This window comes from Notamacropus eugenii, chromosome 7, assembly GCF_028372415.1.
Source record: "Notamacropus eugenii isolate mMacEug1 chromosome 7, mMacEug1.pri_v2, whole genome shotgun sequence".
NCBI lineage: Eukaryota > Metazoa > Chordata > Mammalia > Diprotodontia > Macropodidae > Notamacropus > Notamacropus eugenii.
Genome location: NC_092878.1, coordinates 16,498,056 through 16,511,015, shown reverse-complemented (window position 1 = coordinate 16,511,015; position 12,960 = coordinate 16,498,056). Strand labels below are relative to the sequence as shown.

The window sequence follows — 12,960 nt, the reverse complement described above, 5'->3', positions numbered from 1 at the left end:
ACAGATACCTTGATCCTCATTACTCTTCTTTTGGGCTAAATATCCTCAGGTCTTTCAAGGGATATTCTTACAACAGTGCCAATACAATAACCCAGGTTTTCTGAAAAATAATCCACAATATTTTCTTCTATATCATACCGATTTCCATTACGGGCAACTAGGTGGTGCAGTGGATAGTGCACTGGCGCAGGAGTCAGGAGGACCTGAGTTCAAATCTCACCCCAGACAGTTGACACTCACTAACTGTGTGACCTTGGGCAAGTCACTTAACCCCAACTGTCTCATCCTGGGTCATCTCTAGTCATCCTGATGAATATGTGGTCACTGAGTTCAGATGGTTCTGGAGAATAAGTGAGGCTGGTGACCTGCACAGCCCTCCCTCACTCAAAACAAAGTCGAGTGCAAGTCATGTCATTATTTCTCTGATGGCATGGTCTTCTTCAGCAATGAAGGACGAACACACAAACACACATACACACTGCTTTCCATGCAGCTGCCTTCAGGTAATAAGCTTTCTTCTTCTTCTTCTTCTTCTTCTTCTTCTTCTTCTTCTTCTCCTTCTTCTTCTTCTTCTCCTTTGCCTCTTCCTCCTCCTGATTTTACTTGTTAGTTTTTCTCTGTTTACCCCTTTTTTTACTTCTCCCCATCTCTTTACCCCACCCCTTATTACTTCCAAGTAGCTTATTTTTTTGTTCTAGGAATTTTTCTTTGTTCTTCAATCTGAGCACCATCATTTCTACGTAAGGAGGTGGCTAGCAAGTTCCATCACGGGCTGTCTGTAATTGTGGTTGGTCATGGCATTGAATTTAGTTTTTAAGACTTCAAAATTATTTGTGTTTACAATGTTCTCGTTGTATAAAATGTTATGCTTCTGTTCACCTCTATTTGCATTATACAAGTCTTCTTACAAATTTTCTGAATTTATTATCTTCATTATTTCATATAGAACAATTATATTACATTTTGAGTCATTTTTTCAGTCATGTCCAACTCTTTGTGACCCCATTGGGGGGTTTTCTTGGCAAAGATACTGGAGTAGCTTGTCATTTCCTTCTCCCATTCATTTTATAGATGAGAAAACTGAGGCAAACAGGGTTAAGTGACTCGCCCATGACATACAGCCAGTAAGTATCTGAAGCTGGATTTGAACTGATGAAAAGGAGTCTTCCTGAATCCAGGCCTAGATTCTATTCATTGCACCAGTTAGTTGCCTTGTTTTACATTTGTTGTTTACTTGTTTCAGTTGCATCTTACTTATTGTGATATAAATTGGGGTTTTCTTGGCAAAGATAAAGTGGAATGGTTTGCCATTTCCTTCTTCTACTCAATTTACAGATGAGGTAACTGAGGCAAACAGAGTTAAGTGATTTGCCCATGGACACACAGCTAATAAATATCTGAGGTCAGGTTTGAACTCAGGAAGACGAATCTTCCTGACTCTAGACCAAGCACTCTATCCCTTGTGCTACTTAGCTGCTCCTGTTGTACATTATATTCACTTAACATAGTATGTTTGAACATTCCCCAAAGCATGGGGACTCATTTAATTTTCAGCTCTTTGTTGCTACAAAAAGAGCTACTATGAGTATTTTTTTAGACATGATATTTTATGTCTTGATTCCTTTGGAGTGGAGGATTAATAGTTATATTTAGAGGTCAAAGAATACAAATAGTTTAGTAATTATTGTGGCAAAATATTATACTGTTTTCTGGAATGACTTGACCAATCCAAGTGTATTAATGTACCTATTTGCCCTCAGCTCAATCAACAATTGTAAGTTTCCATTTTTGTCAGATTTGCCAAGAACTTTTCTTTTTCTCTTGTGACTCCCTCAGTATTTCCTTTCCAATGCTTATGATCTAAGGCCTCCTGAACTCACTACTGGGACAAAATAGGAGATCAATCTTTAGTTCTCACACTATTTATATCTTTCTTGTTCTCTCCCTTCAGGTCATCTAATGTCTGGGATGCCAGCTGTATCAATGGATGGAGCAAATGACTCGGTGGTAACTGAGTTTGTGCTGCTGGGACTGTCTGCTTCTTGGGAGATGAAAATTCTTCTCTTCTTATTTTTCTTTTCATTCTATGTGGGAATTGTGTTGGGAAACCTGTTCATTGTGTTCACTGTGATTTGTGACCCTCACCTACACTCCCCCATGTACTTCTTGCTGGCCAATCTCTCCCTCATTGACCTGGGTCTATCTTCCACCACAGCCCCAAGGATGATCACTGATATTTTCAGTGAACATAAGGTAATTTCTTTCCCAGGGTGTATGATACAGATGTTCTTTGTCCATGTCATTGGAGGAACTGAGATGGTCCTACTCATAGCCATGGCTTATGACAGATACACAGCCATCTGCAAGCCTCTCCATTACTTGACTATAATGAGCCGCAAAACATGCATTTGTTTTGTAGTGGTTGCCTGGGTGATTGGGGTGATCCATGCTGTGTCTCAGTTTGTTTGCGTTGTAAACTTGCCCTTCTGTGGCCCTAACAAGATTGACAGCTTTTACTGTGACTTTCCTCGAGTGGCAGAACTTGCCTGCACAGACAGCACCTGGGTAGAGCAGGTGGTCACTGCTAACAGTGGGCTTATCTCCATGGGCACCTTCTTCCTCTTAATCACTTCCTACATCTTCATCCTGGTCACTGTGAGGCATCACTCTTCTGCTGGTTTGTCCAAGGCTTTCTCCACACTATCAGCTCACATCACTGTGGTGTTTTTATTTTTTGCTCCATGTTTCTTTGTATATGTTTGGGAATTCCCCTCCTTGTCGCTGGATAAATTTTTGGCCATTCTTGACTTTGTTGTTACCCCACTTTTGAATCCTGTCATCTACACATTTAGGAACAAGGACATGAAAGTTGCAATGAAGAGATTGAGCAGGAAAATTGTGAATTCTAAGGAGACATCATGACAGATTTTATGAAACAAAATCAAGGCATTCTTCAGGATTCTACTGAATGTTTTCAGACCTCTGTAGGGAATGGTATATACACAGATACCGTGGCATAGGATGCCCTAAGGAGATCTTTTGGATTCTAGAGGTGTAGTTATTTTGGTTACAACTGGGAATAGTGTAACACTTCCTACTCCCATCTTCTACTTTGTCATGTAGAATATATAGGCAAGAGACTCATAATTCTGAGTTTAATGAATACAACACAATCAACTGTCATGTACCTAGTTCAGTGTTATATTGTAAGAATCTGTACTTACAATTATGCTTGGCTGTTGCTGAGTTTAGCTATGAGCATCTCAGGAAAAAAGTTATTTTTTTCATGGAAATTCCATGGTCCCAATCTATATATTATGAGTTTTTATAAACCAGATATTAAAAGAGCCCATACTCCTCAGCCTTGCATTCAATGTCCTTAAGATTATGAGTAGAACCTATTTTCCCATCCTTATTGAACAGTTTTAAATTCTCTTGATTTCTACAAAATCGATTTGTTATGTCCCAAATAGGTATGGTATATCTCTGTATCATTTCTCATGCTGTCTTAGCTCCTCATTGTTTCATCTATTTTCACTCATTCTAAATATTCTGTTGGGTCCCTCATTCAATGTTCAATTCAACTATGTCCTAATGATGTTTTTGTCATTTCTCAATGGGTATTGAATGCATGCTCATATTATTGTATCTTTCACTCCTGTTACACTGTAAACTTCATTTTATCTTTTAAGTCGCATGATTATTTTTTTCTGATCTAGATATCATATTCTCTTCCATCATTAATATCTTTCCTGTTGGTTAAACTGCTCAAAAGTCTCAAAATTTTTAACTGAATTTTCTTCATTCTGAGACATACATTAATTTCATTATTTTTCCTCTTCTTATATTATTGTATTATGCACTTTCTGATTCCTTTCTCTTTGATCATGATTTCCCTTCAACCTCCTGGACAATTAATGTTTTAATAACTTCAGTCTCTGCTTCAAGTGACTTCAGGGAAGAGGGGTGTCAGAACTATTTCCAGTCAGATCACTGGCTCTTAGTGGAGTGCCAAACATGTGCATGCATGTTTTGCCCCAGTTCTCTCTTTTCCTCATTTTTCCATTTGTTTCTGTTGCAGCACATAGAGCTGCTATACTCCTGGACTAGCCTGAGTATTGCTTTTTGGTAGAGTCCTGTTGCAAGCTTATAGGATGAGTTGTTTAGCCCTAGTAAAGAAATATGATGGGTGGTGGTGGAGGGGATGATGAGTGAACACATTAGAGGCTAGGGATTAGCTTTTTATGTTGCTCATTCATTGACTATTACCTCATTAACACGGGGTTTCCTAGACCATGTAGATATCTGAAATTGTTTTGTGTCTTGTGCAGAATTCCCATTTTGGAGAGGTTTCTTAGAGTTTTGTCGTCGACAATATATGTTCTACTCAATGGTAGGCCCTTTTAGTTCAAGGAGCTTTCATCATTCGATTTTATATTGGACATAACATCTACCACAATGGATCACACACAGTAGATTCTTAGTAAATATTTATAGATGGAAATTAGGTGGACCAGAAGAAGTAAGGAAGAAACAAAAGAAGAGACAATTTTTCTTTTCTGATCAAAGTGTTAAGTTGGATGAATAGGAATGACAAATACATATTGATTTTGTTAAAATGCAGCAAATTGCATTGTTGTCATGGACTATCTTCTCATTACAATTATATTCAGGTGGGTATGTTTCCATGGGAAAGCAAAGCAAATTCACTGCAATATTATCAAGGCTTTTAATCCAGAGTATGCAAAGTTATATTTTGCTTGTTCCTGCATCTTCTGATGTGTGGGAATAAGATCATCACATCAATAAAGCTATTATATTCTGGAAACCATTTTACCAAGCAAGCACTTCCCTCTTCAAATAGCAAAGATTAGTTGAGAGAAAACCTATCATCTCTTCTCAGTGAAGATAGTAGAGTCACTATATTCCAGTCAACTTTCTCCACTATAAAGTTGTTGAATGGGGAGTGTACTTTGCTTTACTGTCTGGCTGAAGAATGTCTAGAGGAAATAACAATTACACAGAATAGATATTGTCCCAAATCCTTTGTGGTTATCTGAAATCCTGTCTTGTTTTATGAGGGTATCCATTCAGAAACAAATTCAATAGAGCTTGTAAGTCACATCATGGGCTAGGATACTTAGAACAAGAGTTACATGTTAGCTACAGTGAAGACCTAGCTGACCTGTGTTCCTCAGAGAACATACACATTATTATTGTTATTCCTGTAGGTATACACCAGACTTTAGCTTTATTTTACCACATTTCAAGTACTATTTCTGCTTTCATTTTTACACTCTTACAGAGTAGCTAATCAACAAATGAGCCTTACTATGTTTAGGATACTGTCATACCCTGTACCATTCTCCCATTCAATAAACTCCAGTGGTTCCTTTTCTGTCTATGGTTCTTGTTGCCATAGGCATCTGGCAGTGGAGTGAATAGAATTCTGTACTTTGAGTCAGGAAATCCTGAACTCAAATCGAACCATGCACCCTTACCAACTGTGTAATCCTGGGCAAGTCACTTAACCTCCATTTACCTCAGTTTCCTCAACTATAAAATGGAGATAATAATAGCACTTTGCAGATTTGTTGTGTGGGTCAAATGAGAGAGTATTATAAAAAGCATTAGCACAGTATCTGGCATGTAGTAGATAGTATATGGAAGCTGGCTAGAACATGGTAGGAGCACTCTGGATGGGCCTTAGAGTAGATTACAGTAGGGATAGCAGAAGCAGCTTCTGGAGCTCTTAGCTCAAAGACAAAGATGGAATCAAATGCCTGATCAGAAAGAAATTATAGGGGACAACTTCTTGAAAATTAGAATTGGGTAAATAAAACTCAATGACTCCCTGAGACACCAAGAAATAATAAAAGAGAATCAAGGGACTGAAAAAGTAGAACATCTGAAGTATCTAAAAAACAAACTTAATCTAGAAATTATGGATGAGAGATAATTTAAGAATCATTGAGGGCCATGAAAACAAGAATCTAGAGAGCATATTTAAATAGAAACCTGCCTAAATATCTTAGAACCTGAGGGCAAAGCTGAAAGAATCCACTGTCATCTCTTGAAGGCACTGGCCAAATGAAAACTCTAGGGAACATTATAGCCAAAATCCAAAGTGCCAAGGTCAAGTTAAAAATACAACAATAAACCAGAAAAAATAATTCCAGCACAGAGGTGTCACAATTACAAAGCAACCATTATTTTGAAGGAGCAGAGAGCTTAGAATATGATATTCTAGAATGTAAAAGATCTTGGCTGATAATCAACAACAACTTTGTTAGAGAAATTGATTATAAACCTCCAGGGATAAAATGAAGTTTTAGCAAAATAGAGGACTTCCAAGAAATCATGAGGAAAAGACAAGAGGTAAGTGGAAAATTTGACATCTAGAAACATAAAAAAGTAAATATGAACAAGGAAATACAATCCAAAAGGAGGATGAAGAACAAATCATTGAAATAATCAATAATTGTATTATAATTACTATTATTATTATGATTGCTTATTATAAATAATAAACAGTTTAACCTTATTGAATACTTTATGATTTTTCTTTCCTGATTACTTTTTTATGCTTTTCTTGATTCTTGTATTTGAAAGTCAAATTTTCTATTCAACTCCAGTCTTTTTGCTTTTTTTTCAGGAATGTTTGGAAGTTCTCTATTTCATTAAATGTTCAATTTTTCCCCTTGAAGGAGTACATTTAATTTTTCTGGGTAGGTGATTCTTGATTGTAATTCTAGCTCTTTTGTCCTTAGGAATATTACATTCCAAGCTCTATGATCTTTTATTGTAAAAGCTGCTAAATCTTGTGTTATCCTGACTGTGGCTCTATGATGTTTGAAGTGGTTCTTTCTACTTGCTTGCAATATTTTCTCATTGACCTGGGAGCTCTGGAATTTATCTGTATTTTTCCTGGGAGTTTTCATTTTGTGATCTCTTTCAGGAGGTAATTGGTGGATTCTTTCTATTTCTAATTCACCTTCTAACTGTAAAACATGAGGGAAATTTTTTTTTTTGATAATTTCTTGAAAGATCATGTTTAGGCTCTTTTTTTAAAAAAAATATGACTTTCAGGTAGTCCAATATGTCTAAAATTATTTCTTTTTTATCTGTTTTCCAGATAATATGTTTTTCAAAAGAGATATTTCACATTTTATTCTATTTTTTCATTCTGTTGATTTTGCTTTATTTTTTCTTGATGTCTCATGGAGTTGTTAACTTCCAATTGTGCAATTTTAATTTTTATGGAATTATGTTCTTTAGTGAGATTTTGTACTTCCTTTGCAATTTGACTAATTCTATTTTTTTAAGCAGCTCTTCTTGTCAGGAGATTATTGTGCCTCTTTTACCACTTGACTCATTCTGTTTTTTAAGGTGTTATTTTCAGTATTTTTTGTGCCTCCTTTACTAAGCTGTTGATTCTTTTTTTTCCCCATGGTTTTCTTGCATCACACTCATTTTACACTCAACTTTTCCTCTACCTCTCTTATTTGATTTTTAAAATTTTTTTGAAATTTTCCTGGGCTTCTTTTGTTAGGCCTGAGACTAGCTCACATTTTTCTTTGAGGCTTTAGATATAGTAGTCTTGATGTCATCGTCTTCTGAGTTGGTGCCTTGAATTGGTTAGATTCTTTTTTTCGTTTGCTCATTTTCCAGACTATTTCTTGACTTTTGACTATATGTTAAAGTTGAGCATATACAGATGCTGAAACTTAAATCATTTGGTTACATAATGAGAAGATGGGATTCATTGGAAAAGATACTGGTGTCAGGAAAGATTGAAGGCAAAAGAAAAAGGGAATAGCAGAGGATGATATGGATAGATAGTATCATGGGACCAATGAACATGAGGTTGGACAGACTTTGAGAGATAGTGGAGGACAGAAGAGCCTGATCTGGTAGCATCTATGGGGTTATTAAGAGTTGAATATAACTGAACCATTGAACAGCAATAAGAAAAATTGGGGTTCTGCTCCTGGGGTAGAGGAGGTACTGTCTCACACTCCAAATTTTTTTTGTGCAGCTCTTTTTACTGCTAGTTCTGGGGGTGGGAGGGAGTGTGCGTCTACAAGTTTCCAGTTCTTCCAAGGTGGTATGGTCCAAGGAGAAGTGTGTTTAGTATTCTCCTGGCCTGTGCCCTAGTCTGTGAGAGACCACCGGCACTCTTCTCTGCCCTGGAACTGAAACCAGGGTCCCTACTCCCTTGTGGCTGCAATTTCTGGTGTACTAGTATTTTTCCTTGCTCTAGGTCTGTAACTCAGGACTGAGACCTGCATCTGCGTATGGTCAGTGCAATAGAGTCCCAAACCTAGTGCCAGAAAAATCCTACACCAACCATCTGACACCCTCCCCACTGTCTGTGAGCTGAGAGCTCAATTAAGTTGTACCCAAAATCTGTATTGGATTACTGAAGTACAGCCTACTGCTGTCTTATAGGGATGCTGTATACATTGGACTGTGCTCTCCTTTCACCCCAATGAGACAGATCTTTTCTGTTGACCTTCTAAGTTGTCTTGGGCTAGACAATTGTTTCACTCTGTCCTTTTCTTGCTTCTGCTACTCCAGAATTCATTTAGAGGCTTAAATTTTAAAGCTGTTTGGAGAAGAATTTGGGAGAGTTCATGAGTCCCTGCTTTTTTTCCACCATCTTAAGACTGATTTTTGTTAATCTTTTAAAAGCAAATATTATTTGATCATTTCTATAGTCTCTAATTTTCAGAATTGTTTATTTGGTGCTTGATTTATGTTTATAATTTTTTTTAAATTGCATGTTTAGTTTCTTAATCTCTCTCTTTCAAAACATTGTTCATATATGTTTTAGGAAATATGCTTTTTCCCTCTGAGCATTACTTTAGAGACAACCTCCCCTCCCCCATGTTTGATGTATTGTCTCTTTGTAGTCATTCTATTTTTTTTTTATAACAATTATCAGTTGTTTCTATGATGTGTTCTTTGGTCTAATCATTATTTAAAATTTCTTTGCATACTTACAACCTAGACTTAATTTGTTCTTATTATATTTTTGCATTATTTTTTGTACTAAAAGTTATGTTTGCAATTTCTGTATTTTTATGATTCACTAATGAATTCTTTGTAACTTTGCACATGATAAAACTTTCTAAAGGTTCTGTGAAGTGCAGAGATGTATGACTATTTTTAATTTTCCTATTCAAAGCTATGTATCTCAAAAATACTTTCCCAACAATTTAATTCTGTATTTTACTCAGTGTTTATGTTTGATTTTTCAAATTATGAAAGAATAACATGAATACCTCCTACAATTATGCTACTCTTTTTAAAAATTTGGTTAGTTTTTCCTTTAAGAAGTTAGCCACTATGCAATTTGTTACATATATATTTAGCAATTATATTGTTTCATTGTCTTTCATGCTTTTAAGGATACTGATTTTTGTATATATACTGATGTCATTAAATTTTTGCCTTATCTGAAATCAAATGCAACTCTTTTTTTTAAAAAAAATCTATTGTATGCATAGTAAATTTTGTTACAGCTCAAATGTTAACTTTTTATATGTTTTAATTACTTATATTCAATTTCTTTTAGAATTTAGGAGATTTGAATTGGAAAGGAGGTAAGAAAAGGATAAGGAAAGAAAGACAAAACTACCTAGGTTTGTGAACCTATGCTCTGAAAATATGATATTCAAATCTTTGGGCATTTATACTCCCTGCTCTGATCACTAAAATGCAAGTGATGTCTCTTATGGATCTGCCTCTCAAACATTCTTTATGATGCTTGCCACATACTCCTTGAAAGGGATAGAACATTTATTATTACCATATTTCCATTTGCCAAAAATTTCTGATCTGTGCAACAGATACAACTAACTCATCTCTCAGTCCTATTTCTTGTTTCCCCAATGGTAGGGTGCCAAGCCTAGAGGCCTGTATTGGGCTACCCGAGTCTTTCCTACCTCACCTCCGAGGTCTTCGGCTGGCCACGCCGGATGCATGTATGAGAGAAAGGACGTTCCAGAGTCGAACAGGGGTTGAGCTTTATTACAGGGTCTGGGTTACAAGTGCAGGGGAGTCTTCCTTAGGAGGAAGAGGGGGAGATTTCCTAAGGAGGCTAAGCTTAAGGGATTGGAAGTAGAAGTACAAGCGGGGAGAGAGGGGGAGGGGAGAGAGGAAAGAAAAGAAGCGGAGCCCTACTGTCCTCTTTGGCTCCTCACGTGTTAAGAGAGCTTTCCGGCTTCCTCAATCCTACTTAACCTTCAGCCACACAGTTTGCATCTCAATACCGTGCTGTTAGGTAACTAGGTGTGCTCCAATCCGGGACGACCTCGAGGGCAGGGAGACTCCACCCATCACGTATCTCCAGGGGAGAGGTGGAAATACCCGAGCTAGCCGAGCTAGCTCAGTCTGACCTTCTCGAACCCCCGCTTTTCGTGGAGGGCCTCGTAAGACTCTAAGATTTAGAAGTCCCACTTTTACCCGCCCGAGACCGTCCACACGGATTTGAGCTTCCAATCCCAACAGTAGGGTTTATCCATTGGCTTTGTGCCAACTCTCTCCATTTTTTCATTCCAATCATTCCTATACAGTCCTTTCTTTTAGAACAGCTACTCTAAGAATATCTTGTTTCACACCAATCAGGATAATTTTTCTATTAGTACTCAGGACTTTTATTTACATCCTCCCCCCCCCCCCCCTCTTTCTTTCTCTGTATTTTATCCCCAAATCAACCTTTCCAGTGTTTTTCTCTTGGGAAAACTAGTGTGATTCCAAGAGACAATTACCAAGGGAAATAATAATAAAATAGGTGTTAGGGGTTTGAGTCATATCATTGGGTCACTAATGGAGCAGCTAATTTTCTTGCTTCCTCTTAGGGAAGGATTTAATATAATACTTTCTCTTCAGAGTTTATTAAACTACAAAGAGAAAGATTAATGCCTCTGAGTTTCTCTCATCCTTAAATACTTCATAATTTGTGACAAAGTAGGTAGGTGGATGAATACCTTAAAAATACTGCACTTTTTTTTTTTTTACAATTATCTTCCTCTTTCTTCTAGAATGCCTGCTTTCTCTCTTCCTCTTTCCTCATCTCCTCTTGTGTTTTAATTTCCCATTTTTCAGCATCACATACACAGAATAATTAAAAAGCAACATGACATAGAAAATTATACACTCCACAAAGTTTAGACATTTATAATTTCTCTTTTTTGTTGAATTGATATTTTAAGATGTCCAGTATGTTTTATTCCATTTCTCATGATCTTATCTTAAAATTTCTGTTTTTGGGGACCAAAACTCCAAGTATACATCTTGGATATACCTACATTCGGTGACAATAGTCAATCTGAATTTTGTGTGGTAATCTTGAGTGTTATCATCATCAGTTTTTTATGATGATAAGGGACAGTGATGGGACCATTAATGAAATGATGACTAACTGTTGTGGAAAGGGTTTCCAAGCAGGTTTTGAGCTTTTGGAAGAGGCGAAGGGAAGGATGGCTAATAAAGAGGGAAGGGGGAATCACAAAACAGCCCCTTTGGAAAGGAATATGAGTATCTTCAATTTGATTTCAATTTGCTTATATTTTCTAGAGATTAGGTTGCATGACAGTAAATTTAGACCAACACTTATAAGATTGGGACTCTTCTTAAACTTCCTGTGTAATGGCAGTTATAAAATTAGATTTCCATCTTTCACTTTTCTGATGTAACAGAGGGTCAGATTAATGTATTGAAAAAAACTGTTCGACTGGAAATCAGACCAAGTGTTTGCAACTAACTAGCTATGTTGCCTTGGGCAAGTTATGTAGCCTCTTTTGTTGCTAGTTTTATGAACTGTGAAATGAGAAATTTGGATTAAATAATCTCTGAAGTTCTTTTCATTGAATGATTCTGATTTTTACTTATTAGGCTTGAGAAGTCTGACTCCCCCAGATGTGGGGGGTAGAGCCAAAATCTCCAAAAGGGAATGATGAAGAACTCTGTTGTGGATGTTTTCATTTAGAGAACTCTCAGGAGTTTCACAGTCTTGGCAATGTTTTCTGAGTAAGTAGAGGAGGCAAATAAATCTTATTTTTCTTCAAATTAGATCTGGAGATTCATTTTCCTGTTTTTTTTTTTTAGCTTTTCCTATAATTCTCAAGATTTCTTCCATAATAGTAGAATTATTTTAAGTTTATATCCCCCTTTTCATTTATCTATCCCTGCAGTTTTATCAGGGGCTAGCCAACTATGTGGCGCAAACGTTTTTTAGTGGGACCTTCTTCATTGTTTTTGCTAAGATAGATTAGTTTACATAGCCATTAGAGTATAGTGGCTAGAAAGTGTATTACAAGAATTTTCAGCTTGAGACTTATCATTCAATTTGCTGGGAAATACACATTTGTTTCTGTAGTTTTCATTTTACTGTCCACTAACCATAATCCTATTATTCAGTTAGTACAGATACTCATGGACACATCGACAATACTCATATTGCTTATCCCTCTTAAATCTACCATAGGCATTACCATTTTACAGTTTCCTAATAAAATAATTTTTAAAAGAACAAATAAACCAATGTCATAATAACATAGTGAGACCTTAAGTATGACGAGGTAATGGGTATGACATAATATTTTAGAAAGAGGTAGATAACTTGTGACGCTTGTTTCAGGGAGAGAGCATTGAAGCCATTAAAGAGAATGCTCGACTACCCCTTCCTGTTTCTTTGCAAAATGAGGGCTTTGGACTCTGTGAACTCTAAGGTCCCTTCAACCTCTAAATCTATAATTTTATAATCACTATGCTTATCTTCTACAAACCTATTTTTTATTTTTCTGTTTTTTCTACTTGTTCCTTTACTTTTTCCTCCTTTCTTACCCTCTTCTTTTTTTTTATCCTTTCCCATTCTTCATTAAACTTCTCCATTTCATCCTTTCTAACCCAACCCTCTTCTCCTTTGTGTAATTAGTTGTGTTTCTCTGGATA

General features: G+C 36.5%; 1 protein-coding gene across 1 annotated transcript; it reads left to right on the top strand.

Annotated features, from left to right (window-relative positions):
* The first annotated feature begins 1,959 nt into the window (after positions 1 to 1,959).
* On the top strand, positions 1,960 to 2,922 carry LOC140513900 (olfactory receptor 4F21-like). Its single transcript, XM_072623877.1, has one exon. It carries the CDS (start codon positions 1,960 to 1,962, stop codon positions 2,920 to 2,922), a length of 963 nt encoding a protein of 320 aa, XP_072479978.1.
* Positions 2,923 to 12,960: the final 10,038 nt, after the last annotated feature.